Here is a 24,313-nt window from a genome sequence, read left to right on the forward strand (position 1 = left end):
GAAGTATGCGTTCGGTGGCATTCCAACTGGTGTTCGGGTTGCGAAGATGCTAGTCAAAACAAATATCCCGTCGTTTGTCACTATCGATGGGGAAACTACAGCTCTCTCTTATTACGGCCAACATCAAACGTGCCGACACTGCAACGAATTCGTACATAGCGGAATTTCGTGCATACAGAACAAAAAACTCTTAGTTCAGAAACTCGCCGCAGACCAACCCAATACTTCGTACGCAAAGGTTGTTAAGCAATCGGCTCGACCGAAACCAGACCAATCAAAATTAATACAGATGAAACAATCCGCCGTCAAGCCACCAGGCCCAAGACCATCACAAACCACAAGTACACCTGCAGTACAGACGAAACAAACTGCGAATCCACTCTCTTCGCTACCACTACCGATCAACTCAGCCTCCATACAACGAAACACGCCCGACATACCTCCAGGAAGACAACTGATATCATCGGTTGAAGATATCTTCAAACTGCCGAATAAGCTGACGAGCAGCTGCGGAGAGACTCGTAGACCAGCGCCAGTCGATCGTAAGAACGATGGTGATGACTCCGACAGATCAACAAATTCCATGAGCAGCCGACGATCAATGCGCCGTCCACCGGGAAAGAAGCAACGACAGGACGAAGGGGACGACACCCCAGATGAAAATATTATCTTATAATGGAGCATGCCAGCTACAATATTGCAACAATTAATATTAACACGATAACAAATCAAACAAAGATCAACGCACTCCGAACCTTCGTCCGGATGATGGAGCTCGACATCATTTTCTTACAAGAGGTCGAGAATGAGCAACTTTCCATTCCCGGTTACAATTTAATCTGCAATGTGGATCACGCGAGGAGGGGAACGGCAATAGCACTGAAGGAACATATAATCTTCACACACGTCGAGAAAAGCCTCGACGGCCGTCTTATTGCATTGCGAATAGCGAACACCACACTGTGCAACGTTTATGCCCCGTCCGGCTCGGCAACAAGAGCTGAGCGAGAGAGATTCCTCAACAACTCACTCGCCTACTATCTCCGCCATCGTACAGAACACTTAATTCTAGCAGGCGATTTCAACTGCGTACTGCGACCATGCGACACAACAGGACACAACCTAAGCCCTTCACTTCGAACAACCATCCAACAGATGCAGCTCCATGACGTGTGGATTAAATTAAACCCACAGATACCAGGCCACACGTACATTACACACAACTCAACGTCCAGGCTTGATCGCATTTACGTGAGTTCGGGTCTTAGCGGTGAACTACGGAACGCGAATGTGCATGTGTGTTCCTTCACCAACCACAAAGCTGTCACAACACGAATCTGCCTTCCCCACCTCGGCAGGGAACCCGGGCGTGGATTCTGGTCCCTCCGTCCGCATCTCCTAACACCCGACATCATCGAAGATTTCAGAATCAGGTGGCAGTATTGGACACGCCAACGCCGCAATTTCGCATCGTGGATGAACTGGTGGATATCATACGCTAAACCTAAGATCAAATCCTTTTTCCGGTGGAAATCGAAACTGGTATTTGATGAATTTCATCGTGAAAATCAACGACTTTACGAACAGTTACGGCTAGCGTATGATAGCTACTATCAGGACCCAAATATGTTGACGACTATCAACCGTATCAAGGCGGAAATGCTACTACATCAGAGAGAATTCACGCACATGTTCGTACGCATAAACGAAACTTACATCGCAGGCGAACCACTGTCTACTTTCCAACTGGGTGAAAGGAGAAGAAAAAGAACGATCATAACACAGCTAAGGAATGAACGTGATGAAAACATCAATCGGTCTGAAGAAATTGAACAACACATGCTACAATACTACACGAGACTCTACGCGGCCAACGAGACAGTTGAAGAAGGGGATGCAGATTTCATCTGTGGAAGGGTTATACCAGAGAACGACGAAACAAACGAGGCATGTATGAGCGAGATAACAACGGCCGAGATACACGCGGCAATTAAAACAAGCGCATCGAAGAAATCTCCGGGTCCCGATGGTATCCCGAAGGAGTTCTACTTGTACACATTCGACGTTATCCACCGAGAAATTAACCTCGTGATGAACGAGGCCCTAGCGTCAAACTTCCCAACCGAGTTCGTGCAGGGCGTAATAGTACTGGTGAAGAAGAAAGAGTCAGGCGATACAGCTCACTCGTACAGACCAATATCGCTTCTGAACTATGACTATAAATTAATCTCGCGTATCTTGAAAGCGAGGATAGAGAACGTGATGAGAGTCCACCGTGTTCTGAGTGACGTCCAAAAATGTTCCAACACTGACAACAACATCTTCCAAGCAACTCTATCGCTGAAAGATCGCATCGCACAGCTGATCGAGCGTAAGCGAAAAGCCAAGCTGATCTCGTTCGATCTAGACCACGCGTTCGATCGGGTCAACCGAAGGTTCCTTTTCGGGAACATGTGCTCGCTCGGTTTCAATCGCGATTTGGTGGGCTTACTTTCCAGATTCGCCGAAGTATCGTCTTCTCGTTTACTCATAAACGGACACTTAACCACCGCTTTTCCAATACAACGATCGGTTCCACAAGGTAGCCCAATTTCCAGTGTTTTATTTAGCATATATATACAACCAATACTACACCAAATTCAGCGTGTGTGCGGGAATGATTTGGTTGTTGCGTATGCCGACGATATTAGTGTAATTGTTACAACAGTAGAGCAAATCGATCAAATACACGATCTGTTCTCTCGCTTCTCTCGCGTTTCGGGAGCAATTTTGAACTTGAACAAAACAACATCAATAAACATAGGACTAATTGATGATAACTCACTGGAAGTACCGTGGCTACAGACGGCAGAAACAGTAAAAATCCTGAGCATTGTCTTCGCCAACTCAATTCGCTTGATGGGGCGATTGAATTGGGATAACCTGGTGGGAAAATTCACACGACTGATCTGGCTGCACTCGACTCGCTCACTGACCCTTCTACAAAAAGTGACGTTGCTGAACACCTTCGGAACTGCGAGAATATGGTACGTTGCTTCCACTCTCGCACCGTCAACCTTCCACACCGCAAAATTGACAGCTACGATGGGGAACTTCCTTTGGAGAGGAATACCGGCTCGGGTGCCAATACAGCAGCTGGCACGCGATCGCTCGCAAGGTGGACTGAAACTACATCTACCAGCCCTTAAGTGCAAGTCTTTGCTAATCAACCGGCATATTCAAGAAATAGACTGCATCCCATACTACAAATCTTTCATCATCCAACACAACCCCAACCCAACAATCCCTCCAGTCAACTGTCCCTGTCTAAAACTTATCCATCAACAGCTACCCCTCCTTCCTCTACAAATTCAGCGAAATCCCACCACTGACCTCATCCACCGTTTCTATGTAACGGGTACTGAAGCACCTAAGGTAGAGCGAGAGAATCCGCTCATAGAGTGGCATCGAGTATGGAATAACATTCATCGAGCAAAAGGATTAACGTCACAACAGCGAAGCGATCTGTTTCTGTTTGTGAATGGAAAAACAGAACACAGAAGACTAATGAATGTAATACGACGTGCAGATGGAGAGAATTGTGTGCATTGTAACGCAGCGGTCGAAACACTGAAACACAAGTACAGCAACTGTCCGCGTGTAGTCGAAGCATGGAACATACTTCAACAGAAGATATCATCGCTTCTTCGCGGGTGGCGGAGACTGGACTTCGACAAGCTAATGATACCCACACTAAACGGAATACCACAACAGACGAAAGCGAAAATTCTTAAACTACTAGTAATTTACCTGAACTTTATCAACCATAGTTTAAACACAATTAATATCAGTGAACTACAATTTAATTTAGATAATGACTTGTAAATAGTACTTTTAAGAATAAACCAAACATTTTACACAAAAAAAAAAAAAAAAAAAAAACATAGTATTGTCCCGAGTCCGAATTTTATGTCCAGATGAAAATAAAATATCTGCAATCAGCAATTAGTTGGCTAACTTCAAATAATTGATTAGTTATACCTGAATTTGCATTGTAATATATTTTCAAGTTTATGTTTATAGTTTGGCCGCACTGGTGATTGTTTTCTGTGTGCTGGAAGCAAAAAAATGTTTTGATTGCGGTAGTGTTTCGGATAAAATTATGATATTGTGTATCATATCATATTTCATTGTCAGAACAAGCAAACATAAATTCATCGAATGTTCACTGTATGGCTTATCGAATTTTAAGTGTACTGTGTACTTGTTTACATTCACACATTTTCTTATGTTGACGTAAGTCATATTTTTTTCTCTTTTCCAAGTGTTTACAATATTTCGGCTATTTACTGTGCACCTTATTTTCGGGGTGTTACAATAATTTCAAACAACGCCTCAGGGATTAACACAGCTTGATACGACTGTACGATCACATACATTTGTTGCTCGACAAGGAGATAGAATATGATGATACGTAAGCCTTTTTGACTTAGGTATGTATGAGAATTCAACATCAAATTTGAAGTAAACACACGCGAACACGCCTTGAGGGTTCACTCATTTCATCAGAGTGCAAATAACTACTCGCCTAAAAGCTCCCCGGGATAATGCGAAGAGTGAGGGAAGAAAAATACTTGAATGCCACTTGACTAGTCTTCCATTTCGTATTTACGAAACGGTAGGACACACCGAAAGGGACAGAAAGGCAATAAGTCCTCAATAAGCTTTTTCTCATTTATAATAATAATGTTACAGCAATAAATTATGCAACTGGTGTTCTGGGGTGCTTGTTTCCATTATATGATTTTGCGTTAGGACTATTTGTCTGGGTTAGATGCCTGTTTGAAGAAACAGTAAAGGATTCCCGTGATGAAAACATAAGCTTGCGAGGTTTCGTTTATGTTTGTGATGGTTAAGCACTAGAATTTGGTCACGAATGACGAAAAGCTTACCGGTTTACGTGCTGTGGTGTAATTATTAATATTTCGTTTATTATTCGTGCATGACGCAGGGCCAAGATTGGGTCATTAGATTGAATGTAGAGATATTACTACGATAAAGGCTTTATAACTTAGCTCAGTGTCCTAACCCATAGTTTGTCATAAACTTGGTATGAGTGTGAGGATGTGATTTTTCGTAAAAAGGTGTCTTGTAATTACTTGGTCTATGATTCGTATATATTTTAGTCAAACAAAATAAACAATTTTCGACAATAGCAAAAACTATCAAGCTGTTTCATAAGAATCCGCACCCAAATCTACAAGTTCAAACAGAACGCTCCATCACTGACGCAGTGTGAGGGGCTATTTAAAACTTTTTCAAGATGTTGGAACATCAGCTTGGTCGCTACAGAAAGTAATCCTTGATATTTCGCAGTGTTTTGAAAATGGGTTTTGTCGACGAGACGTAACATTATGTTTGAGGTCTAGGCGGACAGAACAATGGCATGGCTAACGTCCGAGACAATCGCACGCGTTTGTCTAGGAAGAATCATTTTTGGTTGGAGCTCGAACATGCTGGCTTATTGGACGAGCGCATTGTTATCTATACCGCCACACCAGAGCGTCGGTAGTGTCTGATTCGAGTATTGTGTTTTCAGAATCTATTAAGTGTCGTATCCAAATATTGACAATAATGTGTTTCAACAGTCTCATTCGGATAGTTTCCTAAGTCTGATTTAAAAAAGAAAATTTCCCCACTCTTTCTCTGTACCATCAATTCACATTTGTCCAATGGCACACAACTACTCAAGCGGATTACGACTTCGTTCAGCAGTGGTTCGAGTGTAGTTTTCCCGTCGACGCTGCGCAGCATTTCGACCCATCAGCACGACGAATGTGTCATACCACTAAAAATGTTGTTTCCTTTCCGTTTGTTTCATTCGTCGGCGGTCTTTTTTTACTACAGAGAATCTACTCCATATAGACGCTCCGGCATCGTTCTTCGCTTCGGGAAGTTGGCTTTCTTCGATTCCGCCGAACGCTCATTGCTATTCGGCACCATGATGACCCATCTTGGCAAACATGGGCTCCATTGTCATGCCGCAGTCGTCTTCACCATCCATCTTGTTGCCTTTTTCTAGATTCATTCTCCTCAGCCAGAACGCGGCCTTCGCGGTCCTTTGGGTGCAGGCTCTGCCGAAAGAGCAAATTCCGCTCGTTCAATATAGAGGTCATATTTATTTTGATTAAACTAATTCTTTCTCATTAAAAGCGGCCTTATTGGATTCTGTCCGGCATCATTCCTCAAATTTTATTGCTCGTATACCCAATAAGGGTTCCGCGGGAAAATGATGTAACCAAACCATTACTCATCGTGTGCCGTTTTGTATACAGAAATTGGCTTTCCGAAGGCACAAGAAGCATGAAAAATTGTCCACCGACCTGAACTGGGTCGAGCCACCCCAAACTCTACCCGGTTCGAATAATGGTCAGGTGGATCGAATTTCCAGATATGTACGAAGCAGGCAACATGTTTTCTTAGAATACCTTCTCTGTGCCATGACAGGGGCAACCGATAACGTGTAAAGAAATTAAAGGAAGCAAACAGCATGGTACGATAAAGGCTTTTAGCCTGCTACATTCGGGATACGGATGATAGTCGTCTTCTGGTAGGTTGCTATTATTCTTGCTGGTCTCTTTCCATCGACCCGTCTATTGGTGTTACATGCCGCAGTGGGTCGGTTATCTCTATAAATTTTCCGCATGAGATAACGGGTTCCCTTGTCAAAAACAATTAGTGCAAATGCTTACCGCAATAGCTAGAGCCCTTAACGGGTGACCTTTCGCTGTAGAAGATTACAAGTCGTAACAATATTTCCAAAGTTGAAAGTGCTCCGGACTTTGCACGGAATAAAGCACACGGCTTTGGACCTTTACGGTGAAGAGTGAACCTTGGGCGGATTGCCTTAATATTCTCGTGTGAGGGGATTGCCTGATGTGAAGACTAGGTTAAACGTAGCAATCCATTGAAATAAGCGTGTTGAAGGAGACGCTTGGTAGTTCGTACGGCCTACACCGGAAAAATATCACCATTCGAATTATATCAAGTATTTGGCAATTTCTACTCCAACTGATGAGAAAATCTCAAGAAAATTAATTTTTTATACATTGAAATCACACATTAGATTCAATGTGTTGCCTTACAATTGTTACGACTACGAGGCCGTTTGAAATAAAAATTGAAAATTTTGCAAAATGATTACAGTACTGAAGCTTTGCTTTGTACATCACGTTGCTACACACGACAAAATTAGCTCACTCTATCTTTCGGTAGGATAAACTAAACATTGCATCAGTAGCGTAACCAATGAACGTTTTAGGAATAAAATAATTTATTGTCAAATTGGTAGAAAGAGAAAAAATAATCATATTTTTTAAGTTTGCTTTTTGTGCTTCGAATTCATCTCGTTAGTAACTAGCACTGTAACTGGGTGTCTAGTTAGACTATGTATCTAAATTAGTACTCAAATTATAAGTAGTTAGACACAAAAAAATCCAAACATTTCACACGACACATTCGAACCAGCGATGCCAGAATCTGGAGCAGCCAGATTGTCACGACATTAACTCCATAGATTTACTCTGCACAAAAAAGACCAAAGTAACTCAAACAAAGTTTTTTAATCCATTTAGGGATTATGTGCCAATATTTAAAATTGTAAATACCTATAGATATTAGGGGCATAAGAAATTTTTGATTTTTGAAGCCTTAAAAGAAGGGAAAGAAAACGTCTTCAGATTGAATATAATCCACAACACATTGAATCTAATTTTCTGTACATGTTATACAAAAATTTGAGAGCTCTACAAAAGTTTTATAATTTTCAAACCAAATTTTCGTATCGTAACTTCGAACACTATATCGCAAAACAAATTTTAAATCACATCCCTTGGCATCAATCGATCTAACGTCAGATATCTATCCGTTTATGCTTCCGTTTAAATAAATTTGGAAAGCCGTGTTGAAGCATTATCTGCCCAGTTCGTTTCGTTTTATTCAATAGTACACTCATTAAAAAACATATAGTTATGCCGCTAGTTATTCAAGCTATGTCGCAGGGAAAACCTCTTATACATCGTAAATTACCCGCTTTGGTATTCATCGTCAAAAGATTCAGCCAACTGACACAGTCTTGTCAATCATTTTCAATCCTTATTGTGTTTGTGATATCTCTTATTGTTTGTCCGTTCAATAATGACCGCTTTTTCTCCTCATGTAGCGGATTGCTTTGTAAAACTTTTTCTGGTTGTTTATGTCAAAGCTCTGACTCCGTGAGTACGTTTTCATCATACCCTCATTTATTGCGTTGAAGGTGCTCGCATTATCGTTCCTTGTTTGACGTGCAGCCGCTACAAGCATTCGGCTTCTAGCCAGGTCTTGCGCGAATCCCGCAGACCGCCAGAAGATTATCAGAGTCGAAGTTCGGTTCTCAGAAGGTGCTGATATCAATGACATCGACCAAATATCGATCGTCAATCAAATAATGGCCATTTTGGGAGCGCTTTTTCTAAATCGGGCATTTCCATATATATCTCTGGCTGACAAACCTTAGGCTGTTGTTGTTGGTGCAAGTTTTTTTCAAAAAATTCTTCACATACGACCTGTGCATTCATTTAACAGATTATTAGGATTTACGTTATGTTTTGTGACCTCTTCGTAGATCTTAGTTGGAATCGGATAATGGATAATCGTGTTTGCCGTCTGTGGGAACGTAGATACTAATCAAACTATAATTGAAGAACCCCTTTATCCTCAAAACTCTACACCTCGTTTTAGTATGAAAATCATTAAATGTCAAACACAAGAAAACATAAACAGCTAAGAAATTAGAAATTTATTTAGATATACATACGCCACTCAGTTTGGTAATATGTTCAACGATTATCGAATTTCCACGGTTGCCGTACGGTAAACGCAGCTCAGAAGCAGAACGTAGTCCGGTTTTGACAGTTTGTCCTCCCATTAGCCTCCTGCATCTGTAACGCTAAGAGCGAGAATTTTGGGAAATTTTCATATTAACCCTGGTTCAAGATTAATCAATATTTAAAAATATTATCCGTGACCAATAAGATTGTTTTACATTTGTTTTGCGTCGGTTTCTGCTCGCACTGATTGCCTATCACCGACACGAAAGAGGCGAGTCAGCTATCTGGACCCCATTCCCCAGCCTATTGGCAACCATTAAAGATGCTTGTATTCTTGTTATGGTGATCTATCAAAGCAAGTCAGTCTCAGCAGCAAAACGTAGTGATCCGGCCAATCAGTTTAGCATTGACGTACTATCTTTTCGCATAAGATTGGGCATACGCGATTTGGATTATTTGCTGAAGGTGAAAATGGAGCTAAGGCTTTCGGAAGTCGCCTCTATCTAGTTCGACCATGTTATGCATCCAGTGCTGATAAAACTTAGCGCATTGGCCCAGGCGACAACATTCTTTATCTGTTATAACTTAAGCACAAGATTGTGTGTGACAGCACTAAAATCAAAAATGACGTGGTACCGCCTACTTGCAAAGTGACCATTAAAAATGCATGTCGCAGATATTTGAAATGATATTACATGTGTCACCATATATGCTTGTTGCGCGCACGAGATCATGCGGAGTACCATTAATATTCAGTCTGGTTCTTCATATTGCTTAGTTCAGAAGCTAAAAATCGCTCCGTAGTCATAGCAGGGCGTGCGCCGTCATTTTCAAAACCAGAACAATTTAAAGATCGTCCTCAAATCTAATGACATTTTAATCAGAATTACAGCATATATAGATAATGATATTTTTTTTTTTTTTTTAGAAACTAAACAGGCAAAAACGTCAAATGACCAGAACCTGTTTTTTTTTATTCAAATCGTTTATTTGATAAGGCACGTTGCGTTAGCTTAAAGGTGCCAATTTTGTTTTGTTTTACATTTTAAATTGCTTAAAACTAGGGGATTACATATTCATTTTTTAAAAATGAAACTAATGCGATTTTATAGCTATCTTATATATCTACACAAGGGGATAATATTGTTTTCGTAAGATTAGGGGGGTCATTTAGTTTTTGTGGCAATATGGTTTGACATTTTTATCAGTGAGATTATTGGAGCAAATAATGTTTAATTAAGGGGGACAATTTTTTACGACTAACTTAAAACTAGGAATAACTAGAGGGCATGATTGAATTTTGTAAAGATTCGTATTTATAGTTATTTTTGTGGGTAGTAGAGTTGGGCAATTTCAACGAGATTATATAATATAATAGTTAAAACTAGAAGAGACAAGAAGAGCTAAATGCTTCGTGATGATATTGGGGGGGGGGGGGGGGGTAGGGATGTTACTTCTGGGTATAAGAGTCAGGGGAGGGAGGGTAGACAAAGATGGCAGGGAGAGAAAATTATTTCAGTTTCAGGCATCGTGAGATCAACGGATGGATCACAAACTCGGGTGGCCTTCATCAGGGGAATCATGTACTGGGACGCCGGGTGGTCCTCCTCAAGATGGCAGGGGTTTTTCCAGACGATTTCGTAGTACGGCTCAGATGTGGATCGGCTACATTTCGAGTTAAGCGTGTTATGTTCGTGCCGTAGGTCCCGTGTTTGTTGGCTCATTCGATACAGATGGTTTGATACAGGTGGAAGAGCGTTCTGAGAATGATAAGGAGATAACAAGGGGCAGTTAGACTTGTATATTGATGGTTTTCACAAAGGTGTATATAAGGGACATATAGAGAACATCGCGGCTTGCCAGCACATCTCGAACCGGGACGTTGGTTGGTCTTCCTCGGGCCCGCAGGGTATCCATTAGCCGAGACCTAGCGGAACTGTACTCGGTGCACGCCCAGACAATGTGCTCGATGTCGTGATAGCCGTCGCCACAAGCGCAGATACCACTATCCACGAGCCCAATACGCCGGAGATGTGCATCCAGCGTGTAATGGTTTGCCATGAGTCGGGACATCACACGAATGAAGTCACGACCCACATCCATCCCCTTGAACCAAGGTTTCGTCGATACCTTAGGGATTATCGAATGTAGCCACCTTCCCAGCTCTCCACTGCTCCACGAAGTTTGCCAACTTTCGAGGGTTCTCTGATGAGTAATACTGAAAAATTCGCTGAAGCAAATTGGTCTTTCGTAAACGTCTCCTTCTAAGGCACCCACCTTAGCTAAGGAGTCTGCCTTCTCATTGCCCGGAATGGAGCAATGAGAAGGGACCCATACCAAGGTAATCTGGAAAGATTTGTCAGATAAAGCACTCAGTAGCTCCCGTATTTTCCCCAAAAAATACGAGGAGTGCTTGCCTTGTTTCATCGAGCGAATAGCGTCAATGGAACTGAGGCTATCCGAAACGATGAAGTAATGGTCTGCGGGTAATGTTTCAATGACTCCAAGGGTATACTGAATGGCAGCTAGTTCTGCGGCGTAAACTGAAGCAGGGTCACTGAGTTTGTAGGAGGCGGTGAACTTTTGATTGAAAATACCGAAGCCAGTGGATCCTTCGAGGTTTGATCCGTCAGTATAAAACATCTTAGAACAGTCGACTTCTCGGAATTTATTATAAAAAATGTTTGGAACCACTTGTGGGCGTATGTGGTCCGGAATTCCACTAATCTCGTCTTTCATGGATGTGTCGAAGAAAACAGTAGATTCAGAAGTATTTATGAAATGCACACGGTTGGGATTGTAAGAAGAAGGGTTAATATTCTGCGCCATGTAGTCAAAGTACAGGGACATGAAACGGGTCTGAGAATTGAGCTCAACAAGCCTTTCGAAATTTTCAATCACGACCGGGTTCAAGATATCGCATCGAATGAGCAATCGATATGAGAGTTCCCAAAATCGATTTTTCAACGGGAGAACGCCCGACAGCACTTCGAGACTCATCGTATGGGTCGACTGCATGCACCCTAAGGCGATACGCAAACAACGATACTGAATTCTTTCGAGTTTGATGAAATGTATGTTCGCGGCGGAGCGAAAGCAGAAGCATCCGTATTCCATTACCGACAGTATCGTTGTTTGATACAACCTAATTAGGTCTCCTGGGTGGGCACCCCACCATGTTCCGGTTATTGTACGAAGAAAGTTGATCCTTTGTTGGCATTTCTGTTTCAGATATCGAATATGGCATCCCCAAGTACCTTTCGAGTCGAACCAGACCCCTAGATATTTTACTGTGAAGACCTGAGCGATAGTTTGACCCATTAATAGAAGCTGTAGTTGTGCTGGTTCACGCTTCCTTGAAAATACAACTAGCTCAGTTTTCTCCGTGGAGAATTCGATACCCAGCTTAATAGCCCAAGCAGACAAATTGTCCAGGGTATTCTGTAATGGTCGTTGTAGATCGACAGCTTTGGGTCCCGTAACAGACACCACGCCATCGTCTGCAAGTTGCCTTAACGTGCAGGAATTGTCAAGACATTCATCAATGTCGTTGACATAGAAATTGTATAAAAGGGGGCTTAGACATGAGCCCTGGGGAAGGCCCATGTAGCTAAATCGTGATGTCGATAAGTCACCATGCGAAAAATGCATGTGCTTTTCCGACAACAAGTTTAGTAAAAAGTTGTTTAAAGTCGCTGAAAGACCATGCTGGTGCAGCTTCTCTGAAAGAATGTTGATCGAAACTGAATCAAAAGCCCCCTTAATATCTAGGAACACTGATGCCATCTGCTCTTTGCTAGCATAGGCCATTTGAATTTCAGTTGAGAGCAACGCAAGACAATCGTTCGTCCCTTTGCCTTTGCGAAAGCCAAATTGTGTATCTGACAGTAAGCCATTTGCTTCGACCCAATTGTCGAGGCGGGATAGGATCATTTTCTCGAACAACTTCCGGATACAGGATAGCATTGCGATCGGACGGTACGAATTGTGGTCGGAGGCTGGTTTTCCTGGTTTTTGGATGGCGATGACCTTCACTTGTCTCCAATCGAGTGGGACAATGTTAGCCTCGAGAAACTTATTAAATAAGTTCAACAAGCGTCTCTTGGCAGAGTCAGGCAGATTCTTCAACAAGTTGAATTTGATTCTGTCTGGCCCCGGAGCTTTATTGTTACACGACAAGAGAGCAAGTGAGAACTCCACCATCGAAAAAGGTGTTTCGTTCGCGCTATCGTGAGGAGACGCGGCGCGGTAAATCTTCTGTGCCGGGGCGGAATCCGGACAAACCTTCTTGGCGAAATCGAATATCCAACGGTTTGAATATTCCACGCTCTCATTAGTACTGTTTCGATTTCGCATACGTCGGGCTGTTCCCCAAAGAGTGCTCATCGATGTTTCTCTCGTTAATCCGTCGACGAACCGGCGCCAATAATCGCGTTTTTTGGCTTTCATCAAACTCTTCATTCGCTTGTCTAACGTCGCGTACTGTCGAAAACTGGCGGGTAACCCGTCGTTCCGGAAGGTCTTAAACGCGGCGGCCTTCTCTGCGTACACGTCTGAGCACTCTTTATCCCACCAGGGATTGGGAGAACGTTTTTGTATGTTCGCGCCGGGTACTGGCCTAGTCTGAGCTTGATTCGCGCTGTCGAGAATCAAGCCAGCCAAAAAGCTGTACTCTTCCTCCGGAGGAAGTTCTTGGGTAGATTCGATGTTGTCGGATATCGCGGCAGCATAGCTCTTCCAATCGATATTTCGTGTGAGGTCATTCGAAATATTGATTGATTTCAATGGCCTTGAACCGTTATTGATTGAGACTACAATCGGCAGATGGTCGCTGCCGTGGGGATCAGGAATTACCTTCCACGTGCAATTTAACCGCAGCGATGTTGAGCAAAGGGACAAGTCTAAGGCGCTCGGGCGCGCTGGAGGAGCAGGAATCCGTGTCATTTCACCCGTGTTTAAAATTGTCAAATTGAAGTTATCGCAAAGATCCTGAATTAAGGAAGACCGGTTATCATCATAGAGGCAACCCCATGCTGTACCGTGAGAGTTAAAGTCTCCTAAAACTAGTCGCGGTGCTGGCAGGGATTCTAAGATGTCTTGTAGCCGTCGGTGCCCAACCGCGGTGTTGGGGGGAATATATATGGAAGCTATGCAAAGGCTTTTGCCTTTGGTTGTTACTTGACAAGCGACAACTTCAATACCTGTTATCGAGGGAAGGTTAATTCTGTAGAAGGAATAGCACTTTTTGATCCCCAAAAGCACTCCTCCATAGGGGGTGTCTCGATCCAGGCGAATAATATTAAAGTCGTGGAAGTTGAGTTCTATGTCGGAAGTTAACCAAGTTTCACATAATGCAAATGCATCGCAACTCAAATTATTTATTAAAATTTTGAAGGAATCGATTTTCGGGATGATACTTCTGCAATTCCACTGTAGAACAGTGATCAAATCCGTGACCTCGTTCGATGAGTTAGCCATCGAAGGATACAATCGCTGAGAGGAGGGGCCATTTAGCAGTCAACTGCTTCAAAAATGTTCTCACTGTAGGGAGAAAAGCTAACATAAGACTTTTAATAGGATCAGTAATATTGAAAGTTTTTGTTATCCAGTCCACTATGTCCGAGAGTTTTATAATTCCAGAGCTGTGATTACTCTCGAACTGAAACAAAGGAACACTTGGGATTTTTGATGTTCCTGGAAGTGCTGGGAACTCCTTCTCTGAGCTTAATCCTCCGAGACCAGGAGCTAATTGCTTCGGTTTGGTTGCAACACTTCCAATAGATGTGACTTTCGGAGCCCCCTCAAGGGACACCTTCTGGCCTTTACAAGGAACTTTACGAGAGGAAGTGTTCCTCCTCTTCCTATAAATTCTAGGCACCCTAGTAGATGTTCCCTCTTGTGGGTTACCAGCCTCGCCCTCGTCAGGAGGCAAGTGAGTATAGATGTTTGCTGAGGATGGTGGCGTAGCATTCTTTAACATTTCTGCGAAAGAATGTTTGGATCGTCCCGCAAGGGAACGTTTCAGTTTATCCCCGCGTAGTTTGTACGCGGGACATGCCGAGATATCATGCAGACTCTCCGCACAGTAAGGACACTTTTCGGCTTGCCTACTGCACGAATCATCTAGATGATTCTCCCCGCATTTTCCACAGCGGGCCTTATTGCTACAATGGGTGGCTGTGTGACCCAGTTGTTTACACTTTGTGCAATTCATGACCCGCGGCACAAACAGACGCACAGGAAGACGAACCTTGTGCAAGAGGACGAAATTTGGCAAAGCGGTACCAGCGAAGGTCACCCGATAAGAGTTTGATTGGGGGTACGTTTTTGAACCATCCCCCGCAACTACTACTGAGTGCAAACGTTTGCACGCAAGTATTTTAACTGGCTGAAGTAAGCGGTCTCTGAATCGGCCAACCCCGTACTTCAGCAGATCCTCGCACGTCAAACTCTCATCGGTTACGACGCCTTCGGATTGTACTCTTACAGCCGGAATATACACGTTATAATCCCGCGTAAAGTGCTCACAGCAAGCAATATCGTTTGCCTGCTTTGAGTTGGCTAGCAACACCCTTATCTTGTCCGAGCGGACCTTTGAAATTTCGGTCACAGCCGAGAACCGTTCCGTCAGGTCTCTAGAAATCTGAAGAAGATTCAGTGATTTAGTCTTGGGCCGAAAGAAGACCACAAATGGACCAGTTGAGAGTTCTGGATAGCATTTGGGCCGGGGGGGAGCCTTAGAAGTTGAACCCGATTCAACTTCCATTTGACCATCCGGAGAGGGAACCATAGAAAACGTCAACGCACGGGGTCAGCGCCCGCGCAGACGGTAGAAAGCAATAAATGTGTTACAAAAGACAAAAACCACTTAGCTTTAAACTGGTGTCCAACGACGAACCGATCCAGCTTATACAGCTGGCTATTGTTTAATCCTCACACGCGAACAAAAGACTGATGACCGAACCGAACTGGCAAAATAACCTTGAATGCGGATTAAAACTATTCTTTATCGCCTCACACAGCACTACGGACTAGAAAAAACAACCTCTGTCTCGATGGAGAGCTCGAAAACGAATGAGATAATGATATTATTGAAGTAAGAGTACGTGACCTGGCACCGCGTACTATCGCTAACGTTATCAAACAACCTATGTTAAAATAGAAGGAGAAGTTAATACCGTTAAGAAAGATACTTGGAGGACTCCATGTCGGGTCTTCGCAACAGTGTTAGGAATGCGTCTGACAACACTTAAGTCCTCTTATCTGACCATTCAGTGCAAATCAGTCCAAGGTGTTATACATATTCAGCGAACATTGGTCACCTACTCGAGGCAGATTCCTACGTGCTTCCACGGAAACCTTGCTGACTACTAAGGAAATTTCATCTGTTACCACTAAGACCGGTACACATTCGTCGTATGCTAAACTACAACCGGTTGTTAAACCAACAACTATGGACTGGGCAGTAACAAAGCCTAACTTAAGAACGATCGGACCTAGTACCACTAAAGGAAATACCATTTCCAACTGCGATGTAACAACGATTACATCAAATTCCTCCAAACCAACAACCAACACCACAAATGAAGAATCAAATGTCGATGGATTTACAATAGCGACCCGTAGGCACAACGAAAAAATAAAAACATCCGACCATGAGCAACATGAATGCAGTAGTGATGACGACATGGACGTAAACGAAAAAGCGAGAGCAGGCAGATCGAACGACCCCCAAGTTGCGGCAGACAACACAACTATTGTTTCACCGCCGAGGAAGACGTTCTCGATACGTAGCGCCAAGCTGCTTGAACTAGTCCCGATAGACCGAAATTTTTAAACCAAATTTTAATTTGTACATATAACCTGCGTCTATGGATAAATCCGTAGATTTCCATAGAAAATATCAGATTTCCGTAGATTTCATCTACGGATCCGTAGATCCGTAGGAAACCTTTTAATCTGTATATCTATGGAGATTTTCTTAAACCGCTGATGAGAAATCTTAAAGCAACCGGGTTGTCCCGAGTGATATCCCGGGAAGCAAATAGGCTCTCTTTCCCTTTTGGGAATTAATATTACATAATACCAGGCGTTTGGTTCCCCAGCCAAACGACAGGAGTTTCGATTTCTCGTCAGCAAACCTCTGTATTTGATCCCCGGGACACCACTCGGGACAAGCCAGTTGCCTTAGATGTTTACATGTATCGTGAACTGTATGGATTTTACCTCGTCTAACTAGACACCCAGTTGGTGCTAGTTACTGACGGGATGAATTCGAAACGCGAAAACTCGATTGGGTTTTGTGCCCTTAATGTGCATATTGGTTTAATCTAATTTTCCTTTTTGGGAATTACTATTGCACGCATATTTTTGTTTCGAATGAAGTTTGAATCAATTGCTTTAATAGTGTTTCTACGCTCTTAGAAAATATGAATATTGTAGAAAGTTTGGTTTTTTAGTGTTTCGTATTTTTTCGTCAGTAACTTATATCGTCGTAATGCTAGTTAGATAAGTCAAAACCAGCACCAAATTAACTAGACACTGAATTCCAAAAAATCGCACGTCTTGCGTGAACGTCCGAACAACTGGCTGATAACGAGTGATGATTAGACTGCCCAGAAAAAGATTAATTTTTGAAAACTCAATCGGCCAACCCCTGAGTCGATTTTTAGTCACACCAGGAGTAATTGCACCAAATTTGAAGCAAATCGGACAAGTCTAGCTACCGGACCAACGTACCTGAAGTTTGTATGGGATTTTAAGACAATTTACATGGCGAAAACACACTAGCTAGCATTTTCGCCGCTAGGTGGCACTGTGTGCATTGTATTATCACTGTTAAGGAAAATAAGAAAGATAATTTACTTTTCCACAACTTTGCCGAAAACTGATAGTCAATCCGGCTTTGGCAAAAGAAGTTATTTAACTTTTAACGAATTGATGTCAGTCAATAGTCAGTTTTGCATGGGGTCTAGCCGTGCATGGTTGTGTATAAGTACTCGATTCCCACGAACTACTCATTTTTGTGAAATAATGGTTAGATTTAGCTCAATAGTATGTTCAGAAGAATTGTAGTACATAATTCGAGTTACGTAATGTGTTGTAATAATTCTATACGTATCGTTTTCACTATCTTATTATTTAATGAACTAACAATACGATTGTTTAATTGCGAAAATCATAATAAGATCTTACGTAGAGGGAGGGGGACTTCATATTTGGCGTTAGCAACCCCTTAATGAAGATAGATATCAGCTAATCGATTTACTCAATTTAGCCGAAAGATTATAATCGATTATTGAATTTTCGATTATTTTTGAGATTATTCGATTATTTGCGTTAATCGAGTAAAAAATACATCACTAGGTGAGCTCATTCTCCCATCGAACGCCGGGTAGGCAACAACAGCCGTAGTTGGCAGGCATATTCCTACACTGCACTGCGTGCTGTATTTGCAAACTGCAGCCGTATGTAAGTATTGAAAACGGCACTCTGTGTCGGGTACATAGTTGAGGAGCGTGCAGTGCGATGAATACCCGTAGTCGTACTGCTCTTCATTTAAGGGGTTACATACCTTTTTGCGAGAAAAATTTGAAGAATGTTTGAATTTATTTGAAGGTTTGAAGCAATGTTTTAATTACATCAAAGTTAGAGCATTTTGATAGTGCATATATCAGGGATAAAACAAGCATTGGTTTATAAAAATATTGGGGAACTCGGCGCTATTGGGACCTACCTAGGCAATTCGCCTGTTCATGTGGATAGATGTGAAAGAACTTATTTATCAAAGGTCCTAATTGTTAGTTTGAAACCTCAGCTATATTTTGAATCTATAAAAATTCATTTGCGCCACTCCATGGCGGCGCTAGGCGACGATTTGCAAAACTCTACGTTTTTCGATCCTTTTACAATAAATGGGTAAGTCGGACCGCCCTACAGGGCAATTCAAACCGTCATTATTTTTTACTATGGAATTATGTTTACCTATGAAATCATTGTTGGAGAAACTCCTTAGGAAGCAAAAAAATTAATTGTGTTAAAAAAATAATCTGGTACAAGCTGCCTATTGGCGTATTGTGTATTTTCTTTTATGTAGTGGGTGCAATCGGGTGCGCAGCCGCAAGCCGGTTAACGGTGGTTGATGGAGCAAGGGGTCCGAATAGTCCTATACCCTCATTTCGCTCGTTTTCACACAAACAAAAATCATTCCATAAAATAGGAGCCTCAAGCTTCCCATAACACTTATCTGCTATTTTCTGCACTGTTATTTGTTGTTATAATCGCGGTTTTACCCTTAAAATGATTTTTGTTTTGAGGAAGACGAATAAATGAAATACGTTGTATCTCCTTTCTAAAATAAAACCACATAGTGAGATTCATCTGTCAAAATAGTGTTTTAGAATTGCGCTTCCACGAATATGTATGACAGTAAGAAATTCTTTCTGTGAAATCGAGGGGTTTGAATTGCCGCAACGGTCTTAATAGTCCCGGGATCCCCAAAAATTTAATGAAGCAAAATATCGTGCAATAAATGAAAAATAAAGTTACAGACAGTAGTGCAAAACCTCAAATTCAAATGTTTATTTCCACATGAGACCGCAACAAGTGTTCACCTTCAATGCCTACTTCATTTATATATTCAAGTTTTCTGAACTTTCACGCAGTAGCGAATTCTTTCAGTTCAGAGGATATATAAAATCATTCCTCAAGAAAAGTTGGCATCTTCAACATTTTTGAGTGAAGTGAGCTGAGTAGTGTAGGTCTGGTGTATTTATGTTTGATAACGCCACCCAGAGTAAGCATAAATACTGATTTTAACTGAAGTTGAATTCAAACCAAAAGCGCTTGAATGGCTGCTCTGCACAAAATGAATGAATGACGAAGCAAACAACCGAAACATTGCACACAACATCTTCTGGGATATTTTATGATGATCCAAGACCTTCATTTTGTTGATCTAATTATAGTGATTAGCACTGAAAGGGGTATTTGCTTCAAATTTTTTAGGTATGAAAAACAAGATTAAGTTTTCAGAATTATTGAAGAGCTAGTGTGTGTGAATTTGTATAGAACAGTGATTCTCAACCGAAAGTCCGCAGACCACTAGGGGGTCGTGAAATGATTTCAGGTCCGCGAATATCTTTTCCAGTTCGATCATGAAATTTAAACATTTCTCTCAATAAACAGAAAATAATATATTGATAGCAAACAAAATCGATCTTTATAAACATATATATCGTCACTTCTGGCTACGCAGTGAAATGGATAATTTCACCAGAAAATAAAAGTGTCTGTAAAGCTGGAAAATATAATTTCGATTGACTTTAAATCAAATATCCTTTGATCTACAGTACATGACGTTAACCTGTTATTGAAAGTGAAACCGGATCTTAATCTCAAGGAAGTATATACAGTTACACCACGTGAGAAACTGTGTATAGATAACGTTTAAAAGTTTAGCCCAGACAGAAAACTTTATTGTGAGGAGCACCATCCATCACGCCATCGTACATGACAACGTTAAAACCGAGATCTTAAATATATGGATGACGACGAAAGTGAAATGCGCCTATACGATCCAGCACCGGGCAATAGTGGAATTACGTTAGTGGAAATAATCTCTAATAAAAATCAACCTACTACAACCAACACCAAAAACCGTTTTTAACAGTTGAAGAGCTCCAAAAGATTTTTGTTAAACGCATTTTGATTTAAAATGATACTTAGAATTATATTGTGTAATAAAATTATAGTTTTTTTTGTCAATTAGTAGGAAGTTTAAAAACATGTATGAAGTTACTGTTAGAAAAACTTTTTTAGCGATAAGTTCTCCATCATGACATCACATTCAAAATGTTTCTTTTCTCTTTAGGTTTTCGTTGACAAAATATAGAAAATGTAAAACAATGGGTTTTTTGCAATTTAAATTTTTAGTACAAACGTTTGTTTTTGTGAAAAATGACAACATTGTTTTTGTGTATATTTTTTTCGCACAGAAGTATTCATTCCCTGTAACTCGTTCTCAGATGGTTTTGCTGTATAAAATACAGTAATCGAATAAAAAAATTATTCGCGTAGAAACGTCTGCGCCCTTTTCAAAAAATTTCCTTGTATCAAAATATTACAATTGACAGAAATCATGGAGATTCATAAACCGAACACAATTGCAAAGTTTCGTTCGAATCGACGATGGTCATATTTTACGGTTGGCCGGTTTCTCATAGTGTCCCTCAGTTAATAAGACACGATCAATTGGCCAACCAATAACTGGTGCGCTTTATATATATCGAAACTAACATCCTGTCCCAACAACGAAAGAATAACGATTAGTATAGTGTCTTTAAACCCACAACCGGCCCAATAATTGCCGATAAAGAGATATTTACAACAGTGATCCGTAATAGTAGGAAGAAAAAAATAAGATCTTGCAACTACGAACATAATGAAAGTTGTACCGATCAACGGACGTGAATGAGAATGTGAAAGTAGACAAATGGACTGGCTCCCATGCTGTGGTGGATAACACAGCTAATACATCACCGCCAAAAAAAGTTCTCAATACGTAGCAGCATGCTGCATCCACAAGACCTTACTGTTCGCAGTAACTTTGTGTTGTTTCTTTAACTTTACATAAGGTAAAAACTTAAAAACTCCACGGCGCAGTTATGTTAACGCGTTGAGTCATTTCAAATATAACAAAAACAAAAATTAAAATTCATGTTAATCTGTGAATTCGAAGTGGTCTTTGATACGAAAAGGGTTGAAACCGTTGGTATAGAAGATCAGCAATCTCTATTTATAGCACATTCGAAGTTGAAATGACTTAAAAACTTACTTTAACTTTAACATAACTCCAGATACTGGTTCGCCTTGTCAAGAAAAATATCTTTCTATAAACGATCATTGGTCTATCTCTTGTGACTTTGAAGTTAGTGAGTAATTTTTGACAAAATTAGTGAAATACTAACTTTTGTATGATCTATTTTCAACTTCTGCTTTTTCCAGCGCGAACATACTGGAAACATAACCTGCTGATTGATAGCTACGCCCAGTGGTACTCAATCAAACGGAAAAATGACAGAGCTAAACTTTTAACAAGTAAAGTTACGCAAGTACATCGAATGTCATTGCGTTCGATTGGTATCGGCTAAAAAAGTATGATACTAACTAGCATCAGACTGTGTAAATCCCAGTCCCATTCATCAACTTTGGATTTCTGCTCTGGAAGTCACAAGGCCAGTTACTTTAGGAATAAAATTAATTTCTAACAGGGTTTTCCAACCGAAATCTGAAATAGATTTTTTACAAAATGGTTAAAATTTTCATTAAGTAAAGTGCTCATAATCACAATTTAATATGACTCATGCAAAATGTTATAGGCCAACCTGCTCCGATGCTCGCCCCAACTACTTCGTTACAATATTCACGAATCCATTATTAACCATTCACCCTTCGAACTTTTCTTTGCAGCGAGTAAATACACAGCAACATGTCAACATCCTGGCGAATGTGTGCAAGGATTGCCCCTTGAAGCCAAGCGCCGATAAAACAGATTAAAAGCGTCTGTAGAGATTTCCGGGAAGCCAGCAAATTCTACCACAAAACCCTGACCCGTCAGAATAAAAATTAATGAACGTAATTTAATTTGCGAACGGCAACGCTGGCTGGCAAGCGAAAACAGCACACTTACACACAAAAAACAACAACACTTCAAAAGGAAAGGTTCGGTTGTTCAGCAGCGAGCGAGCGAGCGCGCCGCCGAATAATCATGCTGCAATAAATTACGGCAATTGATTGAAAAGATACGCCCGAGCAACGAGTCGGCGTTCTCCACAACCCCCCGCCCGGTGAGGAGTTGCAGTTTGGCGAAAAACAATAGCCTCTTTACAGCACGCGCGAAGTGGGGGAAAAAGAGCCCGCAAAAAACACATCCAATAGCGGAGTTACAGATGTGAGTGGGCGGTGCGGGTGACTGTGTGTGTGTTTGTGTGAATAGCGCCAATTCAGTGAACGAAACATTCCGAATGGTAGGAAGTGTATTGAGGTTCAAGTGAAGGCCTACAAACAGAGTGTTGGTTAAATAATACACATTCGTAGTAACCAGTACTCGAGCGGGTCTGTAAGTATCCTGGCGGTTTGCCGTACGCTAGAAACCACCCACGGGGCGTTATTCGGCTAGACGATGAATGAATGAAAACATATCAAATTGTTTATTAAAAGCACGAAATAAACCGACGTGGGATGATGTGAAGTGTACGTATGCTGTAGGAAAGCACAGGTTTAGTTTTCGTGAATAGTTTCATAGTTCACACTATTTTTATTGTGAACAAGTGCGCAGGTGAACGAATAATTTCAAGTTGTAACTTGAGTAAAATTTAATTTAGTGAAAGCTTTTGCCCTGTCATTTTCGGTGACGTTAGGAGTGTGGCAGTAGAAAAGCGTGCAAAAATCATTTTTCCATGCAATTTGTTTTAAGTTTGCGCCAGAAGGAGGGAGCCTCAGTTCAAGCCATTTTTACTGGTACTAAAATTGGCGAAATATTGCAGTTCCAGTTCCCAAACGAGTTCATTGCAGAATAGCAATGAGACGTAAAAAAACTTTCAACTTTAATGCCAATTTGGCTGCATCAAACTCATCGGCAGATGCCTCTGGGCTGCAGAAACGGCAAAAAACATTTCCCGCTCAGTGACTGTAACTCATCGTTAGTGAATGTATTTTTTTTTGTTCGGTGGATGAAAACAATTTCCTCACGCCAAATTGGATTCGAATGGAACAAATCGAACACGTGTCTCCATAAATCCTGCCATTAAAATATCAAACAACACACGGTTCGCGAAGAGCGCAGTGAGGAGAACGATCGTGAAACTGGTCCGGGTGCTGTAGAACTGCAGCTATGGCACCGACCTCGTGCGGTCCTGGGAGGCCACCGCCCCTGATCGGGCGGCCAAGAACAATGCGGTCGACGGGGCCGGCGCGATCGATACTGGTTAACTGGCTCCTGTTGACAATGATGGCGTTGCTGGCTGTGGATCTTCGGGTCGCCAATGCTGAGAAAACGAAAGCTTGTAAGTATATTTTCAGATACTATTATTTGTTTGGATCTACCAAATGTTGGAGTGCTAGTCACATTTGATCAGTTATATTTATCATAAGTGAATTATAGAGGAAAAATCAAATCACTTAATAAAGATTGGAATTGAATTTTAAAACTACTATCTAGGCGGAGAGAGTTGTATGTAAGTGACTGTTGAAGGTTTGTGCTGAAACGAATTTAACAGAAAAACCTAAACCTCGAAATATATTTTTGTTAGGAACTGAAAAAATCAAGACAATATTTTTGAAAAATATGCTGATCTATGGTTTTAAAGATATTTAAACTTTGAAGCTCAGTTCAAAGTAACAAGTGAGTTGCCTCGCAAAATAAGTAGAATTTTGTCGAAGAACTTTGTTTAACAAATATGCAGGCT

The 24,313-nt window shown here is 41.4% G+C and overlaps 2 protein-coding genes across 4 annotated transcripts in view; one reads left to right on the forward strand and one right to left on the reverse strand.

Annotated features, from left to right (window-relative positions):
• The window catches only part of LOC131689305 (uncharacterized), a 237,287-nt gene that overhangs the window by 31,412 nt on the left and 181,562 nt on the right, over positions 1 to 24,313 (forward strand). For all 3 annotated transcript variants that reach the window (XM_058974298.1, XM_058974299.1, XM_058974296.1), the window contains exon 2: positions 22,317 to 23,911. In XM_058974298.1, coding sequence (XP_058830281.1) covers positions 23,740 to 23,911 — 172 coding nt within the window. In that variant the 5' untranslated portion in view covers positions 22,317 to 23,739. The remainder of the gene's footprint in view (positions 1 to 22,316; positions 23,912 to 24,313) is intronic.
• Positions 1 to 24,313, reverse strand: part of LOC131689303 (thioredoxin domain-containing protein 15) — a 229,001-nt gene that overhangs the window by 8,524 nt on the left and 196,164 nt on the right. The gene's annotated exons all lie outside the window — the stretch shown is intronic.

The sequence above is a fragment of the Topomyia yanbarensis genome, chromosome 3 (assembly GCF_030247195.1).
Source record: "Topomyia yanbarensis strain Yona2022 chromosome 3, ASM3024719v1, whole genome shotgun sequence".
In the NCBI taxonomy this organism is placed as follows: domain Eukaryota; kingdom Metazoa; phylum Arthropoda; class Insecta; order Diptera; family Culicidae; genus Topomyia; species Topomyia yanbarensis.